At 34.2% G+C, this 11654-nt stretch overlaps 1 protein-coding gene across 3 annotated transcripts in view; it reads left to right on the top strand.

Moving 5' to 3' along the window:
* The window catches only part of IFT74 (intraflagellar transport 74), a 93078-nt gene extending 82089 nt beyond the window's left edge, over positions 1-10989 (top strand). For all 3 annotated transcript variants that reach the window (XM_005904804.3, XM_070375970.1, XM_070375971.1), the window contains 4 exons: positions 3804-3967; positions 4962-5087; positions 8839-8899; positions 10219-10989. In XM_005904804.3, the coding sequence (XP_005904866.2) occupies positions 3804-3967; positions 4962-5087; positions 8839-8899; positions 10219-10337 (470 nt within the window). In that variant the 3' untranslated portion in view covers positions 10338-10989. The remainder of the gene's footprint in view (positions 1-3803; positions 3968-4961; positions 5088-8838; positions 8900-10218) is intronic.
* Positions 10990-11654: the final 665 nt, after the last annotated feature.

Raw genomic sequence — 11654 nt, forward strand, 5'->3', positions numbered from 1 at the left:
GTATGTAGCAGATTATTCCCATGCCAGTCTCTGGCAATACAGGAGAGAGGAAACTGGCTAAGGGAGGTTTGAATTCAGATTTCTTCATCTTGATATACAGGACATACATTTCAGTTCCATTTTAGTATCTGTTTTTGACTTAGCTGGAATAAAATTTCCAGAACAATGTATGATGCCTGGGGAAAGAAGCCTGAAGTAGCAAATTGGTCAGGTATTACTGTTCTTCTTTCCTTAGCTCACTGTAGCTCATAGAGGCGTTTTGGGTCATAAAGTGATATTTGTTATCTTAAAAATGAATATTTCATAAAGATGATGATATCACTCAGCACCAAAGCTTGACTGGTTGTTGACCTTGGGCAGTTACCTTTCTAAGCTTTTTGTTGTTATTCAGTAGCTAACTCATGTCTGACTCTGCATCCCAATGGACTGTAGCATGCCAGGCTCCCCTGTCCTCCAATATCTCTAGGAATTTGCTCAAATTCATGTCCATTGATGGTGATGCTGTCTAATCATCTCATCCTCTACCTCCCCTTTCTCCTTTTACCTTCAGTAGTTTCCTTATATAGTAACATTTACCCCTTCCACCCTATCTCAGGGCTGTTAAGAAAAGTAAATCAGATATAAAGCAAGGTACGTTCCAGGTTCTCAGTAATATTGGTTTCCTTCTTTTCCCTTTAAAAAAGAGACTTTTAAAGCCAGCGTCACAAAGTTAAGTCTCTGAAATAGAGAAAGTAGGTATTATTAATATTTAATCCTACCAGAATAGAATTTTTTAAAATACTATTTTCTGGTTATAAATGTAATTCATAGTCATTATAGAGGATTTAGGAGAGATATAAGCAAGCATAAATAAAAATTAAAAATATAATCCTACTATCAGAAGTTTATTACTATTAAAATTTTGGTATTCTTTTAGTCTTTTTTCTGTATTTTATCACATCTTGGGGGGAAAAAACGTTTCCCAAGTATTCTCTGCCCAGCTATTCCTCTCTTTCAAAGGTTTCACAGCCAAATTTCTTAAAATCATCTCACTCTTGGTTCCATTTCTTTCTATAAAAATCTATTCTCAGGAGGTATATACCTAGGTTCTGCTGTTCAGTAAATGCAACACATATTTTGCTATCTTAAAAAAAAATCTCTAATATTCTGCACTACAGTCCACTCCTTTATTCTTGAAATGTTTTTTCCCCATTACTTCTGATTTTTCTTTTATTTCTTTGGTCACTTCTTATTCTATATGGATCCTTCAGGTTAATTTAGTCTTTAAAAATTTGGTATTTTTGTAAGTGCAGTCATGAATCCTTTTCTCTTGATGATTTCAACCACTCCTATAGCTTCAGGTGCCATGTCTGTGCTGATGGTTTTAGAAACTGTATCTTCTGATCTCACATTTTTCTCTGGGCTTTCAACCCATATTTCTCTATATGGGCATATTTACTTATCTTTATTTGGATGTTTTTGAGGTTTCTCAAACTAAACAAATCCTAAATCGCTTTCAATGTATCATCTCTCCCTCCTACAGACAAAAATTTTATCTCTTTCTGCCTACCCTCCCATACACTCATTTATTCAGTTTGGAAGTGGGATTCTGCACTGACTTCTTTCACTCAACCACTGTATTTGGTCGATTGCCTGTTTGTTAATCCCAAATCCCTCATGTTTCTTAGTCCCTCCAGATCTCTCCTGCTTTGTTTCTACAAGTATTTTTATCTGGCAGGAGACCCCTGGGTCCTGGGTCGGGAAGATCCCCTGGAGAAGGGTTAGGCTATCTACTCCAATATTTTTGGGTTTCCTTTGTGGCTCAGCTGATAAAGAATCCACCTGCAATGCAGGAGACCTGGGTTCGATCCTTGGGTTGGGAAGATCCTCTGGAGAAGGGAAAGGCTACCCACTCCAGTATTCTGGCCTGGAGAATTCCATGGACTGTATAGTCTATGGGGTTGCAAAGAGTTGGCCACGACTGAGTGACTTTCACTTTCATTTTCACTAATTGTATATTTTATCAAATATATGTATAGCATTCTTCCACTGAAGTGTAAGTTCTTTGTTCATTGCTGTATCCTCCATGCCTTTCTATTTGCCTGGCATATGAAAAAAAAATTCTCAGCAGTGTAAGATTTCTTGCCTAGATCACTGAATCAACTGGTCTTCTTAAACATAGTTATGCTGTTTCCATTCACTGTCCATGTGGCAACCAGAGTGAACTTTCTAAAATTTAAGCATGTCACTCTCTGATTTGAAACTCATTGATGACTTGCCATGGCCCTTAGCATAAAGTCCCAGTTCCCTATCTTGACTTAAGCCCTTTATGAACTTATCCTTCAACTTTTCCATTTTATCTCCTACCACCACCCATTTCAAACTGTGGGTTCCAGGCATACCAAACTTCTGTTATTTGCTTAGAAATACTGTGCTCTCTTACCTCTAGACATTTTTGCACATGGTGATTATTTTCTCTGGAAACTCACTTTTTCCTTTGTGTGGCTGATTCCTAATGCTTAAGGCAACAGTTAAAAGGCATAGCTTTAGAGAATTCTTTTGACCAATATCCTTTATCTTTTCATAGTAGAAGATATCCTGTATCCTGTAATCTTTTCATAGTAGTTTTCCAGTTTACTATAAATGCTTCTTTAATTTTTTGATTTAACCTCTAGAATATAGCTTCTTGAGTGAAAAGTGTCTCTGTTGATTTCCATCAGCACCTGGCACATAGTAAATGCTCAGTACTTTTGAAAGAAAGAAACACACACACCACATACCCATACACACACACAAATGTGCAGTCATCGTTATTCATGGATTCTGTATTTGTAAATTTGCTTTCTCACTAAAATTAATTTGTATTTCAAATTAATTTGTATTTCAAATTCATATTTGCAGTACTTTCATGGTCATTTGTGAACACATGCAGAGGTAAAAAATTTGAATGCTCAAGTTCTCAGTGGAGGTTGAATAAGGCAACACTATGCCTCTTGGTTTAGTTCACGAACTTACAAGCATTCTTTTCATGGTACATTATTTAATGTCACTTTTTAAAATGTCACATTTTTATGTATTTTTGTTCGTGCTTTTCCCATTGAAAATGGCCTCCAAGTATAGTGCTGAAGTGTTGACAAGTGTTTCTAAGCAGAAGGCTGTGATACGCCTTACAGTGAAAATATGTCTGTTAGAATAAGCTTTGTAGAGGCATAGTTCATGGTTGGCCTTTAGTTCAGTCTTAACAACTTAATAGTATATATTAAATAAAGTATATTTGAAGAGAAATATACATAAAGCAAAGTTATATATTAGTTTCTTGATAAAAATATTGTCAGAGGCTCACAGAAACTAACTCTGTATTTCCCATAGGGGTTAAATGCTTGCTAACTCAGTGTGTACAGTGATTTTACAGAATATAACTACCACACATAATGAGAACTGACTATATATGTAATTATAAAATTTTGCTCATAATGTTTCATAACTTGCTTTTTCCCCCACATAACTGTGTATGTATGTCATGCACATACTAAAAATAATGAATATTTATCTTATATGTTAATTATGAAGTAAGAAAAAGAACTATATGTGTTCTTATATGTTTATATGAGTATGGAGACAAATGTGATTAATACATATCAGGTTATGTTGGTTACCTAGAGGGTGAATAATTTTTTAAAAACTTATGTTGTCTTAATGGTTACAATGAACATGTTTCTGGTGCAGACACTCTTGTAAACCATGATGTTTAGTGATTTAACTTCCTTTTGTGAAAGAACTAAAGTTTCAACTAAGTATGGCCTTTGAATTTTCCTACATTTCAGACAGTCAGAGGCTACAGTTGGATCTACAAAAAATGGAGCTTCTAGAAAGTAAAATGACTGAGGAACAACAGTCTCTAAAAAATAAAATTAAGCAAATGATAACTGATCTAGAGACATATAATGATTTGGCAGCTTTAAAATCATCAGGTGAAGAAAAGAAAAAGGTAAATGGTAACAATGCTATGAAATTGTAATTCAAATTGTTTTTCTTGATTAAATTTAATAATATATGTTTTTAAAACTTCGTAAGTTTATTTTCAGTTGATTACTTGATATATAAGGAAAAAATAAAGATGTTTATATACAAAGTAGGAATTTAGAGTGAATTTCAAAACAAAAGACAAAAATTGAAAAGCAAGGGATAGAGTACTTCGACAAATATAATAATTGTGTCCTCAGTCATTACTGACTCTTTGAGACCCCATGGATTATAGACCAGCAGGCTCCTCTGTCTATGGAATTTTGTAAGTAAGAATACTGGAGCAGGTTGCCATTTCCTACTCCAGGGGATCTTCCCAACCCAGAGATCAAAGTTGCATCTCTTTCATCTCCTGCATTGGCAAGCAGGTTCTTTACCACTTCATTACCTGGGAAGCCCTTCAACAAATATAAACTTTGTTAAATGCAAATTTGATTATGATATTTCTCTACTTAAGACTTCTCAGTGGCTTTTCTTTGCCATTTACATTAACTTAAAGTAAACCTGGTGGAGTACAAACACATAAGTCAGCCCTAATAAGTTATTATTTATATTGTTAATGTTAATTTGGCTTATTATAGACTTCCCCAGTGACGCAGCAGTTAGAGAATCCACCGGCCAGGATCCACCAGACTCAGGTTTGATCCCTGGGTTGGAAAGATCCCCTGGAGAAGGAAGTGGAAACCCACTCCAGTATTCTTGCCTGGAAATCCCATGGACAGAAAAGCCTTGTGGGCAACAGTTTATGGGGTTGCAAGAGTGAACACAACTTAGAGACTAAACAACAACAACACAATTTAGCTTATTATAGTTAGAAGAATATTTTTACAAACAGGTTTTCTAGCCTTGGTAGGATTTTATTAGAATATTATTGAAATTATTTAAGTCAAATGCTATTTTAATTGATTTACTAGATACCTGCTAAAGCCTTTAATTTACTTCCATTTGGATCTATGTAGAAATTACATCAGGAGAAAACAGTATTATCAACTCGCAGAAATGCCTTTAAAAAAATAATGGAGAAACTAAACACAGAATGGGAGACACTAAAAACACAACTGCAAGAAAACGAGACACATTCTCAGGTAAAAAAGAAAAAAAAAGATTGAAATTCATTTCTATTTTTAGATTATCTGGCATGTTCTCTTAATCTGTATTTTCACCCGCAAAGCAACCCATTCCTTTTTTTTAATCTGCTTTGTTTACCTACCAGATTTTCTGGCTTTGAAGATAGCTAGATTGTATACAGTCTCCACTCAGAATGAGTTTACTCCTGCCTTCTCTAAACCTATATCGAAGGCCAGCTCTAGGCTTGGCACTATTCTGGGAACAGTCATTATGATAATAGCTTTTAAAAATATCAAAAGTAAAGTGTTTTTAATTCAGAAACATTGCTAATACATCAATGCCACAGATAATGAAGATGAGCCATAATGACTAGTATCCCACCACCCAGAAGAGGTGATTTTATGCATATGTGGATAGATATTTGTAGTCTATATGTATGTGGTATGAATATATTCACTTTATACATACACATAAGTATACATTATTTCTGTATATTTATAGAAATGGTACTATATTGTACCTATTATTTGGAAACTTGTTTTTCATCATTAACTATACTTTCCCTTGTCAGTAGATTTTTTTTTTTCAGTACGATTCTATACAATATTTATATGGATACAGCAAATTGCCGGAGAAGGCAATGGCACCCCACTCCAGTACTTCTTCCTGGAAAATCCCATGGACGGAGGAGCCTGGTGGGCTGCAGTCCTTGGGGTTGCTAGAATCGGACACGACTGAGCAACTTCACTTTCATTTTTCACTTTCATGCATTGGAGAAGGAAATGGCAACCCACTCCAGTGTTCTTGCCTGGAGAATCCCAAGAACAGGGGAGCCTGGTAGGCTGCTGTCTATGGGGTCGCACAGAGTCGGACACGACTGAAGCGACTTAGCAGCAGCATAGCAAATTGTTAGACATTTTGGTTATTTCTCATTTTAAAACTGTTCAAATAATGCTATGAAGAGCAGTCCTATTCTTGAAGTTCTTTATTTACATTTATGATGATTTACTCAGGATGCAAAGGCAAACCCCTTTTCCATATCACTCATCCTACTGATAATTACCTAAACAAGGTCTGAGGTCTTCTAGATTGAAGGGCAGAAGCCTTGTCTCTGTCACTCACTTTCTCCCCAGCACTGTGTTAGTGGTTGGCATATGATAAGTGTTCAATAAGTATTTTTTGGTGGATTAAATGAAGCATGCGTGTCATATACAAAATCAGTTATTATGGTCTGATAAAGGTTGGTCATTCTCACATCAAATTAGCCTATGTTAACAATTTGCAGCTATGATTTATTAATGCTAAATGCATTAAGTTTTTTCTTCACGTGGTGTCATGATCATGATAGACAGTCATCATTAACATTTTGGTATAATATCCTTGTAAACTTTTTTCCTTTGCAGTTCAGTTCAGTTCAGTTGCTCAGTGTCCGACTCTGCAACCCCATGAATCGTAGCACGCCAGGCCTCCCTGTCCATCACCAACTCCTGGAGTTTCCCTTTGTAGTTATACACCCTTAATTATATTGTTCTTACAAATAATGAAATCATTCTATGCATACAGTCTTTAAGCATTTATTTGCTTACTTATATGTTTTCAAGCTCTTTTTTTGATATTTTTAGGATGTCAGCTATTTCATTGTATGTATGTACCTTTTAAAAAAAGGTAAACTTTATTTTCTTCATAAAAGGGATGGACTCTCATCAGAGTTTGCCAAAAACTTAGAAGTCACTAATTTACATGTTTCAAATTTATTAGTCAATTACTCTGTCTCTGCTTCATAATATACAATCCTATTTATAGACTTGTAAATAGCAAATTTATCCTAGTCTGTTTAGAGTTGGAATGGATACTGGAGAAGAAAACCTAAGAAAAAGTTAATGAGGCCATTGTCTTATGGTTCATAGGAAAGAGCATTGATAATTCATATGGATTTTCAGCCCTCTTCTTTCACTGAATAGATGATTTAAAGAGAAAAACATTTAACAAACAGTTTCTTAGAGCCAGTCCGTGGCTACCTTGTTTATTCCCACATTAAGTGATTATCTTATTCTTAACCCCATTTACAGGAATTTGTAACATAAATCACAGTTTACAATGCTTCTCTGTATTATGGTTTGCCTTTTATGAATCCCAGTTGTTTGAATCAAATCCTGGCCTCCCTATTTTTTGAAGTTATTTTCTTGAAAACTGGCTTTGACATCTATAAATAACATGGCATAACAGACTTTTTTTGAGTGGTTATTTATTTGATATCATTTAAACATATTTATATTGGAACAAACTGCAAAGCTCCTAGAAGAAAACATAGGGAAAAAGCTCCTTGACGTTAGTCTTGGCAACAAGTTTTTATTATAACACCAAAAAGCACAAGCCACCAAGGCAAAAATAAATAAATGGTCCCCATCAGACTAAAAAGATTCTTCACAGCAAATGAAACAATCAAGAAAATGGAAAAGCAGTTTACAGTTTGGGAGAAAATATAAAGAACTCATGATAGACTTTTAAAATAAGTTGTAGGGAAAAAAAAGATGTGTGCTTCTTGACATCCTTGGAGGTTTAAAGGCAAGGTTTAAATATATCACTGAAATAAATAAATGTATAGAAGGAATTTGACCATATGACATAGAGTTGCTTTTATACCAATATTCATGTAGCACTTAAGAGGTTTGCTACATAATAAGAAGCCCACCCCTTTGTATGAAACAAAGGGAAAATTTGGTACTTGACTTTGCAAAAGGTTATTTGAGATTTATTGTCAAAAAGTGCTGACTACTTCCTTAAGTCCATCTGAACTTCAAGGTTCTATCAGGGGAAGCTGGATCTGATTTCGTAGCATTAACTCACAGCACATACAGTTCATATAATTAGTTATGACTCATCCTAATATCTAGATTTATCTTTGGAGGAAACAATGGGATAGATGCTACACTGATACTGAACTTATGCCCTGAGAATAATTTTAACTTGAGTTTAGGAAGAAATATGAATGCTGTTTCAATTATCAGATTTTTTTAAATGATTATTACTTCTTGGAAATATCCAGGCAGAACATTATTTTAATGTTTCATTTTTCAGACTTTGCTTAGGAAAAAAACTATGTGCATCTTAAAAAGACCATAACCCAGAGTTACAAGGTTAATTAAATCAGAAAAACAATTTAATTCTATAACAGTAAAATTGTCTTTGGAGGAAGCAACCATCAATATAATATCCACATTAGCTTCCTGTTGATGCAGAAATTATTGTAAGAATGCCAGCTTTTTACCAGCCCTCTTATAATCTTTACACTGCAGCTCTGCTCTTATCACAGCTTGTGAAATTAGACAGGAAATTTAGCCCTGGAAATAAGGAAGTTTCTCCTATATAGCGCAACCTTTGACAGTGTTAGAATATGTAGTACTTTCATGGCATTAGACCTTCAGATTTCAAGGAGAGATTCTTATCATATCCCATTCTTCTTTTTAAACTTCTTTTAGGAAAGGGAAATATCATAAATTGTCTTTCAGTTGGTATGTTCATTGGTATAATAAATATGTTCCAATTAAAGTAAACAGAGTAAACTTGTTGAATTCAACATCCTATTTAGTATTATATTTACTGTTGTTTAACTTTTTCTAATTTCTTTTTTGTCTGTCGTGGCTTTATCTCAGTAAAATGCGGGAGTTGAAAAGATTTAAAATTGAGGGTTTTTTTCTTATATCTCAAAGGAGTATATAATTGTTTTGAATATGGGCACTGGTGAACATTTTTCTTTTGTGTTTTTAGCTTACAAATTTGGAGAGGAAGTGGCAACACCATGAGCAAAATAATTTTGTGATGAAAGAATGTATCCTTTAAAAAACTGCAAGTGAACTTGACTGAGGGATTTTTTTCTCTAGGAATTTCTTTAAAGACTGAAATAATATTCAGTTCAACATCAGATACCTAATATGTACAAAATACTGGCTAAACTATGTGGGAAATGAATAAGACTTAGTTTCCATTCTACAGTTGTGTGTGTGTGTGCGTGTGTGTGTGTATTAAAGTAACTAATAGAAAGCAGACCATACAAAGCCATAGTGTGGCATAGTGACTAAGTACTCATTTTAGAGTCAGGAAATCTAATTTTAAATATTGACTCTACTATGTATAGGTTATGGACTTTGAACAGTTTACTTAACTGTTCAAACTGCAATTTTATCATCTCAAATACAGCTAATATTTCCTTCTCATAGACTTGTTGGGAGAATTATATATAACCATATATATGTATATGTGTGTATGTATGGTCATTTTTTGTTATTTATAATGCTGTACCTTAGATATCTGGGAAGCAAAGGGAGGGATAACCAAGTGTACACATGAGAAATTTGACCTTCAATCTCATCTACCAAGATAGTACTTATGTCCCATCTTATTTCTATCAAGATAGTACTTACGTTCAGTCTTTTTGCTCATCTTTTTGTGTAATCATAGATGGAAGCAGCTACTGACAACAGGTATTGTGAGTGTAAGAAACGTTTCCCCAAATGTTGTCTCCTGGCCCCTTCTTTGACCTATTCAAGAGCAACTCTGATTAGAGAACTAGATTCTAACTCATTGGTTGCATAGGCTCTCTAGGATGCTACTGAACATCCTCTCAGGGCAGCGTGGACCCAGCTTCCCTCCAGATGAGATGCTAAAGGCTCTATTCCCAGTGGTTGTGCAGTTTATTTTAAAAGCAGATTTGTATTCACAATATGTTAAAGTCCAGAACTCTGGTTTTATCTGACATAAAGTAGATGATTTTGAAGCAGAGTGACGTCTAGAAACTTGCCTGAAATTCTGTGTGGTACTCTAAAGGATGTGGTTCTTCTGAACATTGAAGTGTTCTATCACCAGATAGAGATGAATAACATATTAACTCTAAAAATGTTTATATAGCATAGGTCAACTTTTTTGAAACAAGTTTGGCCTGGCCATTTAGGGTTAGACCTTTTAGGTTTAGGTTTGATGCTTAATCTGTTAAAATACTGTTTGTTTTTTAAAAACTATTCTAATTGTGCTTTTTTGTGCCATCTTCAGTTTTCAGTAAGAAAAATACTAGTGTAATTTGGGTCTTTTCTGCATCACAGAATTAGATTAATATTTGTATTGATATTGTTCCCTCTTAACTCATGTAATTAGTCATAGCAACCAAGAGTCAAGAGAGTGATTACCGGCCGATTATGAAGAATGTGTCCAAGCAGATTGCAGAGTATAATAAAAACATCGTGGATGCTCTGCATAGCATGAGCAGAAACTGAGTCTGAACCAACTGCAAGTCTCTATAGAAATGTTCTCTTGCTGCTAAACCTTGTACACGCCATTAAAAAATTGCTTACCCTTGACGAGTTTTACCTAAAAATTTTTGAAATAACTTTGAAGAATGATGCTTTAAATAGTATAATAGTTTAATAAATATCTTATGTATTAAAAAAGTATCATCTCCCTTTATATTTAGATTTCTTTTGTGTAGGTGATAAAAATGTCTCAAAGAACCAGGAGATAAAACAAACAAAAAGTGGCTGTTGTTATTCATTTAGTTGGTATAATCCATCTGTGGCAGCAAATGCTATCATCTTTTCATATGTCAAGCCTAGGAGGCATGCTTGGAGTATGATTCTGATTTAGCATTTATCAACCTTGCCAATTTTTGCTTCTAGAAATAAATAATAAGAATAGAAGGGAGGTATTTAGTTTTGAGTTTTACTTCTCAAGCAGGATATATTTGATGTTTTAAGGCATATGAAATCACAGGTAAATACGTAACATTTTTTATATGTCAGTTATTCCTTTGTGAAATTAAGACATTCTTTATTGGGGATTAATATTTTTACTCTTTGCATTAAAAAAATTCTTACATGTATTTGCTAGGAAAAGCATGAAATTTAAAATAAATGTTGTATTTACAGTGGACTCTTTTGGACTATGGCTGCTGCTGTTCATTTTTATTCTGGAGTATGCATTCACTCTTTAGTACTACAGGAGGACTTAAGTAGATTAATTTATAAGCATTGCCAACACATTTGAAAGGAAAAGGTGGAAGAGGTAGAAATGTATCATGTCAATCTGGGGAGACATTATGGAACTGAAGATGTATCCTCTTTTTTGGGAAGAATGAGTCACTTTTCCCAGAATAAAGTATTCTTTAAAACTATCCTTCCTTTGCTCTGATCTTGCATTCCTCAAGTTATTCTACTTCTCAGTTTTCATGAAACACAAGCATATTAGTTTCTTTTTTAAAAGGCTTTATTGAGATACAGTTTACATATGGTGAAAGTTCCCATGCATGTTCCTTACCTGAAGTAAATATTTATCATTAAATTATTCAATTTTAGTTCTGTGTGAGTTTAGGTAGAAGGGTGAAGCTTGTTGAATTTGATTAACTCGGGTACTAGTATGGCCGAAGATTCTGCACACTGATACATTCATTAAGGTGGCATTCATAAAATATGTTCCTTAGATCCTGAGTTCTTCAGGTTTCTAATAGGTGTTATACCATCAAAGGATTCATAGTCAAAGGAATTTGGGAAGCATTATTTTATTTTATTTTAAATTTTATTTTATTTTTAAACTTTACA

This window comes from Bos mutus, chromosome 8, assembly GCF_027580195.1.
Source record: "Bos mutus isolate GX-2022 chromosome 8, NWIPB_WYAK_1.1, whole genome shotgun sequence".
Taxonomy (NCBI): Eukaryota; Metazoa; Chordata; class Mammalia; order Artiodactyla; family Bovidae; genus Bos; species Bos mutus.